This window comes from Carcharodon carcharias, chromosome 10 (assembly GCF_017639515.1).
Source record: "Carcharodon carcharias isolate sCarCar2 chromosome 10, sCarCar2.pri, whole genome shotgun sequence".
Taxonomy (NCBI): Eukaryota; Metazoa; Chordata; class Chondrichthyes; order Lamniformes; family Lamnidae; genus Carcharodon; species Carcharodon carcharias.
Window position 1 is genome coordinate 147,077,965 of NC_054476.1, and position 21,241 is coordinate 147,099,205.

Sequence of the window (21,241 nt, forward strand, 5' to 3'; positions counted from 1 at the left end):
GTTTTGATTTTTACTCCCATTATCTGGTGGGTGTACCATAGTATTAAGGGAGTGTGACGCAAACAGGGTCAAATATAGCCTGAAGATTTGGGACTTGATAAGACTGGTATGATCATTTATTTTTGTCCTATGTGCTGCATACTTTTAGATTTTCCAGGTTTGGGGTGTGGAGCTTTTCAGAATATGCCCCGATTCACGGACCTATCAAATCTCTAGTCATTAATTTTATGGCTGAAAGAGTCGGCAGGGCCGTGATGCCGGTGCGCTCATCTCTAACAAAAACAGAAAACGCTGGAAAAACTCAGCAGGTCTGACAGCATCTGCGAAGAGAGAAACAGAGTTAACGTTTCGAGTCTTCTTCAGAAACGTCAACTCTGTTTCTCTCTCCACAGATGCTGTCAGACCTGCTGAGCTTTTCCAGCATTTTCTGTTCTTGTTTCGGATTTCCAGCATCCGCAGTATTTTTGCTTTTATCTGCGCTGATCTCCACCCTTTTTCAGTCCTGCGGTCCTGTCCAGTAAAGGGCCCGCCTGCTAACTCATAAACTCTATCCAAAATTTACATATGGAAGTTTAATGTATAGTCACAAATTTTATGCTCTATGCTGATATCGCACATTCTATAAACTATACATCACACACACGACATTTATGTAGCAATGATAAATTGAAAGAATATTACCAATAAGGGGCAACTCCAGCGATAAGCAGCGCTCACGGTGAGCTTTTCAAAAATCACAGCCTCTTTTTCCATAGTAGTGGTTAAACCATAGAGTGCTTGATTTCCTGCGAAGTGTTTTCTGCCAATGCTGCTCGTTGCTAGAAATGCAAGAGTCGCAGAATCACCCCATGCTACTAATGACAATTATTTATTAAACTATAAATCTTGTATCATCTGTACATTGTGTAAATAAATACATACTGCGCTATATATGCTATATATGTTTGCATTTAAGAAGTTAATATTTTGTTGCACATTGGTGTGTCTGTCTACATGAAGTTATCCTCCTGACATTAATGGGAAATGTAATATGACTGTGGTGAGAATGGGAGGAAACGGAGTGATAAGGTAAATGAGGAGGGCTGCTTGATCTTGTCAGGGAATGTGACACGTAAATATGAGTGCTACGGGTGCCTGGATAAGTGCTTGACTAAGGTCTGGAAGCAGACTGTCAGTAATTAACAGCTCAGACTGATAAGCATTCCTTGCGTTGATCGATGCTAAGAAGTTTGGTCTTTGTAGCTGTACAGTAATGGTATTTTTATAACAGAGCTGATACGATCCTCTGATTTCTCGTTAGACTAGCTGTTTCTACTTATACATGATGACGCGTGGCAATAAATTACTGAAACTTCCAGCTTTTCTAAAAAAAATTGATAAACGTAAGCTAATATAATCATCAGCCTGGAAAGCAGCATTTTACTGACAAATAATGGTTTCTTAAAAAAAGTTAACTTTTGTTTCCCACACTTTGCCGTTATTACATTCAGTTTTTTCACATTCCCATGTGCTGCACTGTTGCCATTGTACAGAGCAGGTCAGACAGGCAAAACTGCTCTTTTGCCAAGGAGTTCTGTGCCTTACCAAACAGCTGACAGGAGATTGCAGCCGAGCCAACACTCAGTCCTAGTCTACACCAATGTTATTCAATAGGATTTCGATGCTCGCCAAACTTATTGCAACCGCAGACACTTAGAAAAATTATTTTGCATCTGTTTTCACCAGTAGAAGACACAAAAAAATTCCAAAAATATTAAAAAATCAAAAAGGAGGAAGGAACTTTAAACAATCATTATGACTAGAGAAAAAGTACTAGGAAAACTATTGGGACTAAAGGCTGACAAGTCTTCTGGACCTGATGGCCAGCATTCTAGGGTCATAAAAAAGTGGCTGCAAATATGGTGGCTGCATTGGTTGTAATCGTCCAAAATTCCCTAGATTTTTGAAAGGTCCCAGTGGATTGGAAAACCGAAAATGTAATATCTCTATTCAAGGAGGGAGACAGAAAGCAAGAAATTATAAACCAGTTAGCCTAACATCTGTCGTTGGGAAAATGCTGGAATCTATAATTAAGAAAGTAGTAGCAGGACATTTAAAACATCATAATGCAATCAAGCAGAGTCAGCATGTTTTTATGAAAGAGGAATAATGCTTAACAATTTTATTAGAGTTCTTTGAAGATGTAACAAGCAGGGTGGATAAAGTAAAATAAGTAGATGTGGCGTATTTGAATTTCCAAAAAGGCATTTAATAAGAACATAAGAAATAGGAGTGGGAGTGGCCATTCAGTAAGATCATGGCTGATCTGCCCCAGGCCTCAGCTCCTCTTTCATGCCAGCTCCTCATAGCCCCCAACTCCCCAATATTCCAAATATATATCTACCTCCTCTTTAACTACTTTCAGTGATCTAGCCTCCACAACTCTCTGGGGTAGAGAATTCCAGACATTCACTACCCCCTGAGAGAAGAAATTACTTCGCATTTCAGTTTTAAATGAGTGTCCCCTTATTCTGTAACTATGTCCCCTAGTTCAAGATTCCCCCATTAGTGGAAACATCTTCTCAACATCTACCCTGTCAAGCCCCCTCAGAATCTTGAACATTTCAATAAGATCACCACTCATTCTTCTAAACTCTAATGAATAAAGGCCTAACCTGTTTAGCTGTTCTTGATAAGTCAACCCCTTCATCACAGGAATCAGCCTAATGAATCTCTTTTGAACCGCCTCCAATGCCACTATATCCTTTCTTAAATATGGGGACTTAAACTGTACATAGTACTCCAAGCGCGACCTCACCAACACCCTGTACAAGACTTCCCTATTTTTAAACTCCGACCCCCTAGCAATACAGGCCAAAATTCCAATTGCCTTCTTAATTACTTGCTGCAACTGCATGTTAACCTTTTATATTTCATGCTCAAGAACACCCAGATCCCTCTGTGCTGCACTTTTTAGGAGTCTCTCTCCATTTAAATAATAGTCTGCCTTTTGATTCTTCCTACCAAAGTGCATGACCTCACACTTTCCTTCATTAAACTCCATCTGCCAAGTTTTTGCCCACTCACTCAACTTATCTATATCCCCTTGCAGATTCCTCATGTCCTCATCACAACATGCCTTCCCATCTATTTTGTATCATCAGCTAATTTGGATACATTGCACTCTGCCCCCTCCTCCAAGTTATTAATACAGATGGTAAATAATTGAGGCCCTAGGGCTGATCCTTGTGGCACACCACTAGTTACGTCTTTCCAACCTGAAAAAGACCCATTAATCCAGACTCTCTGTCTTCTGTGTGTTAACCAATCCTCAATCCATGTTAATACATTACCCACAATACTGTGAGCTCCTATTTTGTGCAATAACCTTTTATATTGCACCTTATTGAATGCCTTCTGGGAATCCAAATACACTACATCTACTAGTTCCCCTTTATCAACTCTGATTGTTATACTCTCAAAGAACTCTAGCAAGTTTGTCAAACATGATTTCCCTTTCACAAAACCATGTTGACTCTGTTTGATTGCATTAAGCTTTTCTAAATTTCCTGCTATTTCTTCCTTAACAATAGACTCTAGCATTTACCCAACGACAGATGTTAGGCTGACTGGCCTATAGTTTCCTGCTTTTTGTCTCCCTCCCTCTTGAACAGGGGCGTCACATTAGCAGTTTTCCAATCCACTGTGACCCTCCTGGAATCCAGTGAGTTCCAGAATATTTTGAACAATGCCTCCATTTTCTTTGCAGCCACTTCCTTAAAAAACCCTTGGATGCAGGCCATTAGGTCCTGGCAACTTGTTTGCCTTTAGCCTCATTAGTTTCTCAAATACTTTGTCCCTTGTGATAAAGACTGTTACAAGATCTTTCCTCCCATTAGCTCCTTGCTTATCTGGTATCTTTGGGATGTTTATAGTGTCCTTGAAGACCGATGCAAAATATTGGTTTAAATTATCTGCCATTTCCCTGTATCCCATCATCAATTCTCCAGTCATATCTTCCAAGGGCCTCATGCTCACTTTAGCCACTCTCTTTTTTATATATATCCCTAGAAGCTCTTGCTGTTTGTTTTTATATTTCTTGCCAATTTAGTTTCATAATCAATTTTCTCCCTCTTTATCAGCGTTTTAGTCATCTTCTGCTCGTTCCTAAAAATTCCCAATCCTCTGGCCTATCACTAGATTTCACCACTTTGTATGCTTTAGGTTTTGATTGGATACTCTCCTTGACCACCTTTGTTAACCACGGGTGGTTCATCCTTCTCATCAACTCCTTCTTTTTGACCGGGATAAATTTTTTTGCTGAGCGTTATGAAATATCCGCTTAAATGTCTGCCACTGCTTGTCCAATGACCTTCCCCTTAGTCTATTTTTCTCATCTGCTTTAGACAACTCTTTTTTCATACCTCTATAATTGCCCTTATTTAAGTTGAGGACACAGATTTGAAACTGAAGTTTCTCACCCTCAAACTGAATTTGAAATTCTACTATGTTGTGATCACTATGCCCTAGAGGATCCTCAACTACAATATCTCTTATTAATCCACCTCATTACACATTACTAAATCTAAAATAGCCTGTTCCCGGATAGGTTCTGCAACATATTGCTCTAAGACTCTAAGGCTACATAAAAGGTTACTACATAAGGTAAGAACTCATGGTGTCGGGTTAATATATTAGCATGGATAGAAGACTGGCTAAGTACCAGCAAACAGAGAGCGGGGGTAAATGGGTCATTTTCATGTTGGCAAACTGCAACTAGTGGAGGACCATAAAGATCAGTGCTGTGGCCTCAACTATTTATGATCTTTATTTATAACTTGAAGGGACAGACTGTAATATAACCAAATTTGCTGATGAGTCAAATATAGATAGGAAAGCAAGTCACAGGGATGCACAGAGTCTGCAAAGGGATACAGATAGGTAAGTAAGGGGGCAAACAATTTGGCAGATGAAGTGTAATGTGGGAAAATATGAGGTTGCCCACTTTGGTGGGAAGAATACAAAAGCAGGATATTGTCTAAATGGAGAGAGGCTGCAGAATGTGGTAGAGAGGGATCTGGGTGTCCTAGTACATGAATCACAAAAGATTAGCACACAGGTACAGCAAGCAATTAGGAAGGCAAATAGAATGTTGTACTATATTGCAAGGAGAATGGGGTATGAAAGTAGTCAAGAGCTGTACCGGGCCTTGGTGAGACCACATCTAGATCACTGTTTACAGTTTGGTATCCTTATTTAAGGAAGGATATACTTCCATTGGCGATATTTCAGAAAAGGTTCACTAGCTTGATTCCTGGGATGAAGGGATTGTCTTTTGCGGAAAGGTTGAGCAGGTTGAGCCTATATTCATTGGAGTTTAGGATAATGAGAGGTGATCTTATGGAAACATGTAAGGGAGCTTGACAGGATAGATGCTGAGAGAATGTTCTCCCACCCCCACCCCCTTGGGGAATCTAGAACTAGGGGCACAGTTTCAAAATAAGGCGTGTCCCATTTAAGACAGAGATGAGAAGGAATTTCTTCTCCCAGAGGGTCACTAATCTTTTGAATTCTCTACTGTAGAGAGCATTGGAGGCTGGGTCATTGAATATATTCCAGGCTGAGTTAGACAGATTTTTAATGTGCAAGGGATTCAAGGGGCGTTCGGAGATTTAATAGGCCTTCGGCTCACCTCCTGCAATTTCTCCTCTTACACTAATAATGCCCTAGTTGCTCGTTTCAATCTATTATTATCAAAGCGGAACACTTTGAATCTTGCTGCACCTCCCCCCACCAGCAAGCTTGCCATATTTGAACCCTCATGGGCAGCCATGCGTTGTTCATCACTCACCCACCTCAACTGTTTTTGCGAAAACTGCCAAATATCAAATAAACAAAACCAAGTTTTCAGTTAGCTTCCCCTGTGACACTAGGTCCCCAAGTAAATTTCGAGGGCAATTGGACCGCTGTCCCTTGGAAGGCCGATCGTGCCTTCAAAATGCATCACAGAGAGATCTTGCGGATCTAAATGGATCGTCATTTAGAGAGACTCAGAAAGAACAGGAACAAATCAGGTAACAAAAGGCAGACCATTTTTCCAGTTTCGTTGAACAAATGGCTTCTGTTTCCATGTCACGAGGAAACTGACAATTGAACGATAAATTCTGATAAATATAACCGCGGTCTGGCCGCCACGTGAATCTTGTCTAACAGCCACGTGGTTTGATTTTCCTTTCTCAATTAGGAACGAATAACAAATAGCTGTCTAGTGATTGACACCCACACTCATACCTACAGCTGCAACTTTAACACAACTCAGTATTGTGTGGTAAAAACAAAAAAACTGCGGATGCTGGAAATCCAAAACAAAAACAGAATTACCTGGAAAAACTCAGCAGGTCTGGCAGCATCGGCGGAGAAGAAAAGAGTTGACGTTTCGAGTCCTCATGACCCTTCGACAGAACTTGAGTTCGAGTCCAGGAAAGAGCTGAAATATAAGCTGGTTTAAGGTGTGTGTGTGGGGGGCGGAGAGATAGAGAGACAGAGAGGTGGAGGGGGTTGGTGTGGTTGTAGCGACAAACAAGCAGTGATAGAAGCAGAATATCAAAAGATGTCAACAACAATAGTACAATAGAACACATAGGTGTTAAAGATAAAGTTGGTGATATTATCTAAACGAATGTGCTAATTAAGAATGGATGGTAGGGCACTCAAGGTATAGCTCTAGTGGGTTTTTTTTTCTGCTTCTATCACTGCTTGTTTGTCGCTACAACCACACCAACCCCCTCCACCTCTCTGTCTCTCTATCTCTCCGCCCCCCACACACACACCTTAAACCAGCTTATATTTCAGCTCTTTCCTGGACTCGAACTCAAGTTCTGTCGAAGGGTCATGAGGACTCGAAACGTCAACTCTTTTCTTCTCCGCCGATGCTGCCAGACCTGCTGAGTTTTTCCAGGTAATTCTGTTTCAGTATTGTGTGGCCCTAAAAATGAGCAGCATCAAATCGCCACGTCCGGGACCGATTTGCCACAAAGTGGCGAGCATATTGGACAACACTAGTTTACACCGAGAAACTTGTCTGCTCGGTGTCTCTTGCCAACATCTCGCCCAACACCAGGATTTTGTTGCAGGGAGGAATCCCGGAGTAAATGTGCGTCCCTCCCCCTCCCCTTGATCTTTGCTTTGGTTCAGGCACATTTGAGACTCCCCTTTCAACTCAGTGCTCACAGGCAATCTTAAACTGGACCTTCCTGGTCAGTGTGGCTGTTCCATACCAGGCAAGATCCTTAGCGACTGTCCTATATGTCTGACTGTATTTTTTATCCCCGCTTTTCTCGAAACTTCCTGTAAATACTTTCCTGACTGGGAGAATGGGTGAGTGTCCCAAATTTTATGGGATACACAGGAGTGCTGAGGGGAAAATTCCTCCCCCTCCCCCTAATTGTTTCCATTCTATGGGGAATCTCTTCGCCTATACTTCTGACGCAACCGTACCTCAGATATAGAATTCAGTGCTTGGGGAACTGCGAAGAAAGAGATAAAAACAAAAAAACTGCGGATGCTGGAAATCCAAAACAAAAACAGAATTACCTGGAAAAACTCAGCAGGTCAGATGCTGCCAGACCTGCTGAGTTTTTCCAGGTAATTCTGTTTTTGTTGCGAAGAAAGAGACACTGGGCCGCAGTTTGTCAGAATGCGAACACACGCAGTGCTATTGCTGAATCCTTTCTCCTGGCAAATTTATAGATTGACATTGCTGGAATCCTTTTTACGAAGTTACACGACAACACCCATTAGAACCTAAAGTATCTTGTATTATTTTCGATTACACTCACACTTCCCTATCTCAGCCTCTGAATTGTTGTCCGTATGTTTATTTTTTCAGGTTTTAACTGTGAACACTCGGAGATAATTAGTTTTCAGTGTGCAACAAAACTACAGTAAAATTAGAGAGTACATTGTCCAAATACATTTTATCCCATTGATTGTGATTCTTCAGAAGCTACAGAATCGAAATGACACAGTACAGAATGAGGTCATTCGGCTCATCATGCCTGTGCTGGCTCTTTGAAAGAGTTATCTAATCAATCCTATGCTCTTGCTCTTTCTACATGACCCTGCAAATTTTTCCTTTCCAATTTCCATTTGAAGATTACTATTGAATGTGCTTCCACAACACCTTCAAGCAGTGCATTTCAATCATAAGTCACTGCTTTAAAAAGTACATCATCTTCCCTCTGGTTGGTTTGCCAATTACTTTATATCTGTATCCTCTAGTTCCATCTACCAGTGGGAAATGCTTCTGAATATACACTCTATCAAAACTCTTTATGACTTTGAACACCTCCATTAAATCTTCCCTTATCTTTCTTTGCTCTATGGAGAACAAGCTTTATTATTTGATATTGTGCTGATTATTTTTCCGACTGAACATGTGTCCTGGAAGGAGAAGATAATTATCTATAAATTTCTGAGGGGTTCAGGTCAACTAAATCGGGATGTGTGGGAAGCCTGCAGCTAACTGTATGTTATGTAGGGCGTTGTCAAAGAACAAGAAGAGAAAGAATGCATACCCTAGTGGGTCAAGTTACATTAATTAAAATTCAATCTCAAGGAATTTTTGAATTGGAGCTTGGAAAACATTCAAAAATATAGGTGTGTCAAAGACACTGAAATTGAAGGCTTGTTAGAAGTGTATTACAACAAAAAGTAAAAGATTATATTTGGAATCAGTCTATTTCTGATTGAACTATCTCAAAACCACCATTCAAAATTTAGAGAAAACACTCCATCAGACAGTATAATAAGAACATGCTTAGAAAGGTACATCATGGTTTCCTTCACAGTTATATTGGTTGAAGTACTCAATATCCTTAACCTCCATCTTCACTTGGCTTCTTTGAGTACTTATCTTGGCTACAGGGGGAAGCCTTGAAAATGCGTCATCATGTTACATCAGGGGCTGAACATCTGATGGAATGAAGAAATATTTACTCATTGAGCAAACTGCCTAATCTACATTTATCTTTCTTGTACACAAACATTCTCCGCTGAAAGAGCAAGCATACTTGTGAATTGTAAGGGAAGGTTTTGATCTAAAAAATAAGGCTGCATGCTGAAATGTATTTTTAGCCACATTATCCGCCCAATTATAGCCTAATATTATTTGATCAGTTGCTGCTTTTCCTAGTTTTCCTTGTTCCCTGCAGCTTTCAAAAACTATTGCCTGTAACTAGACATATCAAAAAAGGGAGTAATTTGGTAATGATCAGTCATATCTTGGAGATTAAATAGTTGAGGATTAATTAGTGCAACAAGTAAAGAGTAGGGTTCAACTTTCCAATAATACCATCTGTCACCTTGATTATCACAAAAAAAAGAAATTTAAAAATTGAGAACAGGGAAATAGGGAGATGGACAGATATTTATAAAATGAAACTTTAAAAAATTAATTAACAAACGCGTTTTGAGTTGTCATTAGTGGTACCAAACATGAATAATGTTTTCAGTGGTGTGCTGTCATTGTTTATCATTTACACTGCCACGAGGCTGTAGGAAGGTGTATAACAAACAATAATTTTTATTTTTTCATAGGATGAACGACGATGACACACTTTATGTTTTGTCTCCTTTCAGAAGCCCATGGTCATCCAGAGTTGACCTGTAAACGGCCTTTTCTAGAAGCCCCTGCTTCTATTGCCGAAGAACACTACTTTCGTCCACCACCATATGACCAACAGGTGATGAGCCCATCCTATCGGAACGAAGCAGATCTAAGGGACGCCTGCATGTTTTCCACCCCTGGAAGTGAGGTGCCTGGAGGTGCCGCCGCCGAGGAACATCCTCCTCAAACATTAAACTGCAACATGTGGGCTTCCGTTCCACCGTATGGTAATTGCAGTGTTCAGACCATGGAAACCGTTCCTTATCAGCATTTCTCAGCTCACTTCACCACCACAGCTATGATGCCTCACCTCTCCGCCATCCCAGGACAGAGCTCACAGCCTCCCTGCGATTCACAATTCAGTGGTTATCATTCGCCACCTCAGCACCAGGTTCGGCAACGGGTACCCATTTCTTCATGTTCCCCACGAGACAGAATTCCTCTCTCGCCACATGAGAGGGTCCCACCTTCTCCTCACGCTCAAAACGCTCGGGAGTTCCTTTTCTCACAAAGCCTATCTTTACCGAGAGAGCTACCGACCCAATACCATTCCGGTTTGGGGCCCGTGACAAATTGGACAGACAGTTGACTCGGACTGATATAACCAAGCAGTATTATTAGTAAGAAGGATGCAGAAAAGGTTTGGGTTTCTAACGTTGGGCAGATAGATTTCACACTGCAAAAGCTTAGAATTTGCCTCAATACATTCCCTCCCTTTGACTCTACTAAACCAGATATACCTTATTATTGTCTTCAAGAATACTCCTTCAAGAATACTCTACTTTTCACTACTTATTTCAGATTGTGATTCTTGCTCAATGTTGAGTTGATGAAACTAACTGTAAAGATTTTTTCTGCAAAGATGTCTTAAGTAAACTCAGACATAATGGGCAATGCTGCAGTACTCTCCTGTTGTGAAGTTTTGTGTGACTAGACCGGGAAATCTATGCATTCCGCATATCCTTGTGTGCATTATGGACAACGCTAAAAGACAAGTATTTTGTGCTTATATCCAATAGTGGAATATATAAAGAACAATATCATATTTTCAAATCATCTATCTATTAATAATTTTTGATGACTGTGAATTCAGTGGCTGGAGCTGAAATTATTTTAAATTTTTTCTTCCTCTGACCAGCCCCCATTCTGCTATGTTATACCCCACCCCACCCATTTCCTATTGCCTGTTCATGTCATGCTTCATTCTGTAGAGTGTGGGCAGAGAACTGTTGCCAGCCGTCTGCCGATGCTTCACTGAACTAGCCCTAGGGAGATGCAAAATCATTTTTATTAAAGCAGCTTGCTTGTCAATTTGCTCTTCCTCGTTTGGGAAAGGGATCACTTTACACCAGCACCTTCCATTGGTTGACCCTGATTGATGTTTGTGGGCCCATCGTGTGCAGGATCACTGGGGAGAACCGAAGTTCTTACATTCCGTGACGCAGTGTATCAGTGGATGAATCCACGGCACTGCCAGAAGTACCAACTTGTAATTATTACTTCTTGTTATTTAATCTTTGAAAAAGTGTCCAGTTACTGAATAATGCCAAATGTATATGTGTTTGCTTAATTACCCATGTAAACTAGCCATTTTCATGTGCATAATTTGACACAACTATACAGTCTTTTACATGAAGTTTCTAATAAGAAAAATCACTTGTTTGGGTAATCAATTGTTTGCAGTGTAAAACCTGTGTAAAGGTGATATTCAATTATGCAGAGAACATCGAAAAAAGGAAGTATTTATCCATTTGTGCACAGTAAGTGAATCATTCTGGTAAATAATTGTGGCTTAAAAATATTAAACATTTTCAGAGAAACTTTTTAGAAACCCTATCCTAAACTCAGACCTTTTCTGAATCTTTGCAACATTTCAGATACCCATGCCGGCGTCCTAACTATTTCGCGTTCTAATTGGTGACACAGATTAGTGCTTAACCCCACTACAACCCTATACAGGTTTGGCCTAAATAGCCAAGTGGTTATGGTACTGGGTTTATAACCCCAAAATCAAGAGTTCAAATCTCACAATGGCATAACTATGAAACAATGTAACTTCATCTGAAACAGATAGAAACGGGTTTGTACTCGAAAGAGTTACAACCCTATACAGTTAGCTGTCAATTAACTTTCCAACTGTAGACGTTCATTAAACCTCTTAGTTCTATTTTCAAAATCTGCTTTTCCGTGCATGACAATCTTGACAATCTTTCTTCAGTATTTTTTCCGATATCGTGCAGCACAGTATAGTCTTCCAGGTCAAGAAAATGTGAATCTTACAGGCACTTTCGGGAGAAGAAAGATTTCCCCTTGCGCTCGGAGTGGCAAAACTGTAAATAGATGATTTATAAATGGGTCTTACAATTTCACTAAACCTTGCACAGAGATCTTTGTAAAATGTCCTTTCTTTGTGAATTAATCCATCGTTTCAACAAGAAGGATGGGTAGATATTCTTCCGCTCACTCTGTGATTCTCCGATAGAAGATACAAAAAATGGGTGCGCTGGACTCAAACCCGGTTTTTCCCCTACTCCCCTTATAGAACTGGGCAGCATCGCCCTGTAGCTCCTCTTACAATTAGATGAAAGCAGGAGACTACTGAAAAGAAAAACATAGCAATAAATGTATCCTAAAAGTAAAATAAGAGAAAGCTTAATTTATTCTGCAAATATTAAATTGGTATGAAAAATATAACTGCAGCGCAACGCCGCGCAAGCTCAAGCTACCGGTTTGGTGCCAATTCTTCCATTCTGCTCCTTGCATTGCGCCAAATGGATGTTTGCGTAAGACCGTTTCCATTGTGCTCTTCATGCAACTAGTACTGCATTGCATGTTAAAAAAATGAACCTGCATTTATTGTAGCGCCTTTTCTCTCGCTTGTGAAGTACCAAAATGCTTTGAAATTGTTTTTTTAAGAAGCAGTCAATGTCGTTTTGTAGCCAAACTGGCAATTTGTATCTTAAGTCCAAAAACAGACATAAACAGAGCTACTAGGTGCTTGAAGTCCACAAAAATTGTATTTTGTGGCATGACATCTTTTATGATTTAAAACGCCATAAAAGTCACTCTTGATTCGCAAACGGCACACTTGCACAGTATGGTGTCTTAATGGTGATTTAAAACATAGCTTCAGGAATATGTTGCGAACAGTATTTTTGGAAATTAAAATTATGAGGATGTTTTCAGCAATCAATTGTTTAGTAAGCGCTTGTATCTACAGTAGAAAAGGCCACGATTATTTGTTAGTAGAAAAAAACAGTGCTAAAGAAAATAAAGCTAAAATTGACAACTATGACCATATTGATAGAGAATTTCTATTCAGGGCGTTAGTGAGGCTCGGTGAATTTCCTGTCTTTCTGTAGATCCACTGGCAGTTCTAAAATATAACGTGTCCTGGGCAGAATAGTGTTGCTGTGATTGCTTTAATACCAGCATCAGTCCACCACCATTAAGAATCTGTAAATGATTTTGCTTATTGATTTAATAAAGAACATCACCCACAAAATTTTCCATTTATAGGAGTTATATCAAACAAAATTCAACACCAGGACACATAAGGAGATATTAGGCCAGGTGACTAAAAGTTTGATCAAAGAGCTAGGATTTAACGTGTGTCATCAAGGAGGAAAAAGAAGTAGAGACGCAGGGTTGATTAGGGAGGGAATACTAGAGCTTAGGGCCTAGGCAACTGAACTGAAGGCACCACTGCCAATGGTGGAGGGCTAAAAATCGAGGATATGCCAGGAGCCAGAGTTAGAGCACAGAGATCACTGAGGATTATAGAACTGGAGAGGTTACAGAGATGGGGGTGGGGTGATGAAGCCATGGAGGAATTTGAAAACAAAGATGAGAAATTTAAAATCAAGGCATACGTAAGTATGTATTCATTGCATCCTAAATGGTGCAAAGTTACTCTTTTTTGATATTTATTAAGAGAAAAAGTATTTGTTTTCTGCCAAGATGAAGACCAAATACCTTCTAATATTTTTTGTAATGTGCGGGCAATTTGTTTAAATTCACTGTCCCTTTTTTTTGTGCAGTCATACATGCATGCTAATTTACAGGGGCTAACTTGTGTGTGGCTGCACAGTTTAGAAGGAACATTGGTGGGGTTGCTAGTTAAAAATGGCTGCCAAAATGTCAGACACACTTGATAAGAACAGGTTTTAACAAGTTTTGTTTAAAAAAAATATATCTAAGAACGATACACAAAAGGGCTTCAGACATAGCACTGCCCTTTATCTCTATGTTTTTTGGCAGATAGATTTCACCTATCCACACCTGAATGTTTAAATCTTAGGCAATTTCATTCTCCACTTAAGAATCTAATTCCCAGACGCAGCTGGCTGGAATGAAGATGTATATTTCTCACTGTGGTAGGACGGGAATTTGGTCCCATATTTCCTCACACATGGGGTCATTTTCAAATGGGTGTAGTCCAAAATGAGTGATAATGAATTAGCTGCTCGTTTTACATCAGTTCCAGTTTTTAAATTAATGTAAGTAATTTTTGGAGTGGGATTTGAATCCACAATCTTTACTACTTCAAGCTAAATATGCTACACTGAACCAAGATGGCATTTAAAACTAACAAAGATATCAGTGATAAATCTTAGAATACAGTAAACAGTTCTGATCTCCATATGACAAAAATGACATAGAAGCACTGGAGAAGGTGCAAAAAATAATTAACTAGCATGATACCAGCACTGAGATGTTATAATTCACAGGATTGATTGAACAAACTGAGACTCTTCTCTAGAAAAGAGAAAACTGAGGGATGGCTTATTAATGGTCATTAAAATTATGAAAGGGTTTGATAAGGTAGATGTAGAGGAGGTTTTTCTACTTGTGGATGAGATCAGGACTAGAGACCATAAATATAAGATAATCACTAATAAATCCAATAAGGAATTCAGGAGAAACTTCATTAACTTCATTTGTGGTTAGAATGTGAAACTTAGTACCACAAGGAAAAGTTGAAATGAATAGCACAGATAAGGGGAAGCTAAATAGGCACATAGGGTTAAAAGAATAGAAGGAATATGTTGATGGGGTTAGATGAAGAAGGGTGGGAGGAGGTTTGTGTGGAGTATAAACCCTGGCATATGCCTATTGGGTTGAATAGCCTGCTTCTGTGCTATAAATAATTTGCAATACTTTGTAAAGAGGTAAGTTTTATGTTGACATTTGAGTACCAGACAAGGCAATGTGGTGGTAACAGAATCACATTCACTTTTCATTAGCAATGGACCCATAAAAATAAAGCATTTGCGGCACAAACAGTGTATTTTCCTACATGAAACATTTATTGCCAGAATTTACACAGCCACAAGACAATCTATCCCATTATATTTATCACAGCTGCTTAAGAAACTATATTTCTCTAGCAAATGATGACACGTTACAGTAAATATCTGCTCCAACTTAACTTCAAGAAATAACACTGCTTTGACAATTCTTAAATAGCAATCAAATATTTTGTATATTCTCTGCCACTGGTTTTACCTGTAAATAGTCTGTTTACCTGAAATACTTCAAGGAATCTGTCAACAATTTTGACCAAATGAAGGAATATGCTATATGATAATAAACATTTTTTCTAAACACATTATACTACATTATATTCAGCTTTAAACATGCATATAAAGGATACATGGTGGGGTCATATTGTGTATGATATGTTATACAAGAAACTCAATGGAATAATACACTAATAACAAATTCAGAAATATGTTATCAGATCCATGAGCTGTGTGAATATCGTATTCAGCAAGAACTCAACCTGTCTATTTATACCATAGCCAGATTGCATTAAAAAACGATTAACTTACAAAAAAACTATGACAGACTTATCTGGTGGATTAATTGAGTGATGACTTCCATGGTTCAAACTTGATGGCTGGACAGAACCCATTTCAGCTGCAACCTGGATCCTGTGGTGATATTATTGTACAGTTAGAAGCTATTCTAATCCAATGACAGGAACAAGTTGGGCTCAGAACCAAAGTGAGCTGAGCAGAGAAGTCAAATTGTTTCCAGGACCACACAGTGGTGGAGAAGGGGCAGGTGGACCAGAAATTAAATATTAATCTTCATTTGAGAAGTTGGTTGAATGTGACACATTTTATATGAATTTTTTGTAGTTGTAATTTTTAATTAGACTCGCATTAGCACTTTCTATTTGGATTATGAACAGTTCAACAAAAATCATATCCTATGGCTGTTGTATCTTGCCAGAGACCAGGATCAGTGTTTTAACTATATTTTATATATTGTACATGACAGAACAATGTGTCTTTTAAAAATTCAGAGGAGGATCATTACTCAGAGCATTTGGAATGTTTCAGGTTTGCCTTCTGCACAATTTAACTTCCTAACAATCCAAATAAGTTAGCTAGAGATAAAAAATATCTTTGTAATTGTTTCAAAACCAATAAGATTGTTTTTTTTTTGTCAGGATTTATATAAATATTTCCCCACTTAATGCTACCTTAGTCAGCTATGCTCCCTGCATCACTCAGAAGGATTAGGCCATTTAGGTCTGCCAGAGATTAGCCTCAATGCACCTTTACATTTGACTGCCAGCCCATTCACCTGCGAAAGTTTGGACTGTAGTGGTCTTGCAAGATTTTTATAGGTGCCACTGGATTTTTCCAGTCCTATTAGCAAGGCAAATTTGTCAGCATTGGTTTTATACTCCTCTGAATCTGGTTAATTATCAACATCACTTACTCTGAGGCAAGACAAGTTTTTCACTGTTCTAAACTCGTTGATTGCACTGGAATTCCAGTGCTCTTTCCCTGAAGTTAGCTGCCTGTCGTACCAGTAGCAATTGCAAACTGGCACTTAACATGTCAATGGTTCAAACGATGGTCAATATTATACATTAGGGGTGATCAATATCACACCGTATTATGGGAGATCACTTTAGTGCTCTGATTTTGGACCTATATGATAGGCAGTATATTAGAATCTTTATAAGCTAGGTATCTTGATTTTGTGAAGGATGTGCTGTAGTGGTCTTGAAAGATTTTTTCTAGTTGCCACTTGACTTTATGAATTATATTAGAAGTTTGGTCCAAAAGAAAAACAAATGGCTGGTCATATCTTTGGAATTTATGATATTTAGGATTAGAAACATTTTTTAAAATATTTTTCTCTGTAACATGCAACTTTATTTTGTTAAGATATAGAGGTGAATATTTTCAATGTTATAAAAGTGATTCTGTCAACTATCACTCTATGATGTTTGGATAAAGTTTTCAAACAAACTATTAACTATGTGTATTTGACTGTCAATAATCCATGTGTAAGAAAATGGACAGATCCATAGTTTGTGTTTGATAGTTTATTCTTCCCTCTATTTCTAGTTATTTGTTTTCTGTTTAGTTCCCTTTCCCATTCCCGTGCCATTTACAAGACTTCCTAACTAAAGGACAGCGGTGGTTTTCTTGTGGTTTGCCCCACAGTGATGTTAATTATCCTGTAAAATGCAGCCCAGAATCAGGGAGAGTGAATTTTGGTGCAAAATGAAATAAAACTCCAGGTTACATTACAAGAGTAGCAATTTACAGTGTAATTTCACCCAATGAGGGTGTGCAGTAAAATTATTCCCAGACAATGCCAATTGCCCATTAAGAAATACTTGAAAATGCTGCAGGTCACTATGCAGCTTTCCCTTCTTACAGACACTAGCTAACACCTCCCCTAGAACATATACCCAAAAATGGGATCTTAACGTTTGAGAAATGACAGGTTTATTCTTGTACCTAATTCCTCTGTGGTAATATGCCATCGTCAGATTTGAGGATGATGCATAGTCAGGGTTGCGAGTTTCTACCATGGGTCTTCATGTGACTGAACAGGCCAATTTTCAACTTGCATATCTTTGGGGACATAGGGCAGGACATCCCACAGCATGGTGGGGTTCGGCGTGCAGGATTTGCTTCCTTTTCTTTCCTTCTCTGTTGCTGCACCTCCTCATCATTAAGAAATGTTTTTGCAACAACAAACACTGTGCCAGCCAGTACCCAAATATTCGAAGCTTTTCCTCTACTTTTTCCTCCAATATTCTCTCCTCCATTAAGTGGCTGATCCTTGTTTATATACATTTCATGGACCCAGGCACTCCCTTGAACCTCCAGCAGGGTTATTTTTTTGGTTATTGAGGGGAACCTTGACTGATTTTTCCATCCCTATCCCAGAGGTGTAGAGGCTAACTGTGGTTCACTTACCTCCACTCCAACTGAGAATAGTTTATACAGCATAGACGATAAATCAAAACTTGGACATTCCTGGTCTGAATGGCTCAGCTACTTAACGTTTTAACCAGTCAAGCCACTGGCAGAGTCAATTCAAATTTTTAACCCTCTCTGGTCTGTCCAATTTGGCTTTAAGAATACCAGAATGTATAGTGACAACCTTTCATCATAAAACAAGGGCCACTTATATAATCCCAAAGTTGAAAGTGCTCTGTAATAATTTATATTTGCCTTTCTTTTTGAAACAAGTGACCCTCCATATAAAATCAACCTTGGAAATCGAGGATGGGGTTATGTGGAAATCATGGGTACATGTGAACGAATGAACTGATCACATAGTCCCAGTGAGGAGCTACACTTTGAGTGAGGATAAGTCATATAATTTGTGCTACTATTTTGTAGATGCCAAACTACTGACCTGTATGGGCTTCATTACAGCTTTAAATTTTATTCAATGGATCACAAGCTGCATTTCATGTCTTTTGTTCCACCTTCTCTGCCTTCTTGCAGCCAATGCATACAAAACAGGTGCACAACCAGTTTGTTCATCTGGCCTTTTGAAGTTGGATTCTGAAAAGTCATGAAGGAGTTTTGTGTGTTGGGTTGAAACTTACATTTCTTTTCAATTATCAGCTTTTATTTTACTTTGCATCTTCATTCCTGCACTCCTTCTTACTGCTATATGCGTCTAATTTTTTGAAATACAAAATTTTCATCTATCATTCTTTTTCCTACAACAGCTTTACTTGCAGCAAACAAAGTGTCCCTTTGGGAATGGAAATGAAACTTCAAGATTTGGGTATAGAAGATGAATTCACATGGAGGCCTGAAAGGGAGTTCCTCGTGAACTATGTATGCACCTATCTATATCCCAGTTTATCATTTACTAACCCAGACAGTTCTAGCTAGGCCTCTTAAATGAGATCTGTTTTTTCTGCTTTAATTCATAATGAAGGCTGTCTTCCAGACAGGTTCTGTCTGCTATACAGGTGGATTTTTAAAAAATGCAATGGACAGATGGTCAGGCTGACTTTGAGAAAGGATGGGATCAAATAGACCAAAAATCCATTTCCATTAGAAGTGATCTTGTGACTTCCTCAGAATTAGTTCTTGCAACTTAAAAAATATAAAATTCTGGGCAGCTAAGGAAAATAAAATACTCAGCAGACCAACACGTTAATAGTGCCTGGTTATTTAGATTTGCAACTGCTATGTTGTTTTAAAAGCATATTGCATGTGAAATCATAAATATTTTTAATTTTAATTTTTGTTTCGTCCTTCCAATTTTCTAACATCCTCTCAGTAAATTGGGGGTGTCCAACATATAATAATAGAATCTAAAGCCAACTATTATTATTTTCATACACCAATCTTTAGGCTTGTGTTGTCAAATGACTTACATTATAAGCTGATTTCTGTTTCCCTCTAACTGGCTAACAATTACTTCTCTGCTTACAGGTTTTTAAAAAACTATTTTTGGGATATGGTGTCACTAGCAAAGTCAGCATTTATTGCCAAGTTAAAGTTCTTGAACTACTGCAATCTATCTGGTGAAGGTGCTTCCACAGGGCTGTTAGACGGGCAGTTCTCGGATTTTGACCCAGGATGACAAAGGAGCGACAATATATTTCCAAATCAGAATGGTACGTAATGTGGAGGTGATGGCATTCCTATGCTCATGTTGCTTTTGTTCTTCTAGGTGGTGGAGGCCTTGTGTTTGGGAGGTGCTGTCGAAGGAGCCTTGGCCAGATGCTGCACTGCATCTTTTAGATAGTGCACACTGCAGCCACAGTGCAAGCATAAAATGTACATAAACTGCAAACCAAATTAAAAATGTCTTCCTTCATACAATGTATGACATCTTAGATTAGAGCCAGTTTGAGCAGCTGTGGCTGGTAGTTTCCATTTCTGTACTGCCTGACCCAATTTCCATACTTTAGTTTGTCCACATACAGATCTGATAACCTGTTACATCTGTCTTTGTACTGACTACAGAAATGCGCACAGGCCAGCTAACTGGCTGTTTAAGCATGTGCTACCCTATATCATATAAAAAATAACACATGCAATGAGATTTTAAAAGAATAAACAGTTGACTCACCTTCAAATGAGGTATTAGCTTTTGACTTTAAAGCTGCATGTTTGGTACAGATCCTTTAATTGTGAGTGATGAATGCAGGATTTGGCAGATGTATTCCATACAAGTTCTATAGATGCCTCTCATCACCAGTTCATTGCTTTGAACGGCCAATCATTGGAGTATGCACCAGATGTGCTATCAGAGGGTCATGTATTTGATCCCTTGGTGATACTGAATTGGTGAGGGAAACTGAACTTGTCTTTTATCAATGGCCTTCTAATGAGAGGGTGGAAGTATCTGATGCAAAGCATGAAATATTCTAAACATTTTGCTAATTCCACAGTATAATATCCCACAACATTTACAGAGATAGTATGCTAAGAAACAACTGCCAGCTAGCACAGAATGTGCAATGAGCTTTTGGTACTGAAAAGGTTAATTAAAATGAAGAATGCTTGAATTGAATGAGACTAATGAGATATATGGTATGGATGGCTGGAGAGGACAATTACTGTGCATTCTCCAGAGATTTTGCATAACCTGGTTTAGTCTGACATTCATTTCAGCCTGCAGTTAGACTTGGAGGCTGCATTCTTTTTGGAAGAGTCAGGTGTCACAATCAATTCTAAACATACTCCAGTGACAAAAGTGTCAGGACATTTCTTCTAATAGCACAGATTCTGAAGTATTCACATTTGTCATCACATAGTAAAATGTAAGTGAAAAAGAACAGCTATAGGATTGAATTCTAAAATCCGAATTAAGTAAATTACTTTATCGTAGTCAGAAAATTACAGAAACTGTGAGTTTGTTACTTATGTTTTTATAGGCTTGTAAGTTTACCACATAAGTTAAAACATAGGCTGTAAATATAAAGCCATCAGATGTCTGTTGCAGATAAAAGACCTGCTTCATATATGGAAATTGACTAGGTGAAGAAACGACAGTAAAAGCCAATGTTCCGTGTCAGATTTCACTGTTTCCTTTTTCATTTTGCCAGTGTGGTATCAGGAATTCTAAGCAGTGGGCAATGCCAAACAGCTGTAGGAACCAACCAGACCTACAGAAACAAGAAGAAATAGTGATTAGCAATCTACAAAATCAAGCCAAAGACAGCAATGATCATGGTGAGATGAGACAGATGCATTGGGATCAATTTTAAGAGGGCAGTGGTCAGGACAAGTGTGAAATGCACTAGCTGACCTGAGTTTCAGATTCAGGGTTATTTTAACTCCCAGCTGTCTTTTAAAC

The 21,241-nt window shown here is 38.9% G+C and overlaps 1 protein-coding gene across 1 annotated transcript in view; it reads left to right on the forward strand.

Annotated features, from left to right (window-relative positions):
* Positions 1–10,235, forward strand: part of tbx4 (T-box transcription factor 4) — a 120,494-nt gene extending 110,259 nt beyond the window's left edge. Inside the window, exon 9 of the mRNA XM_041196704.1 lies at positions 9,619–10,235. Within this exon, the coding sequence (XP_041052638.1) occupies positions 9,619–10,235 (617 nt within the window). The remainder of the gene's footprint in view (positions 1–9,618) is intronic.
* The last annotated feature ends 11,006 nt before the right edge of the window (positions 10,236–21,241 follow it).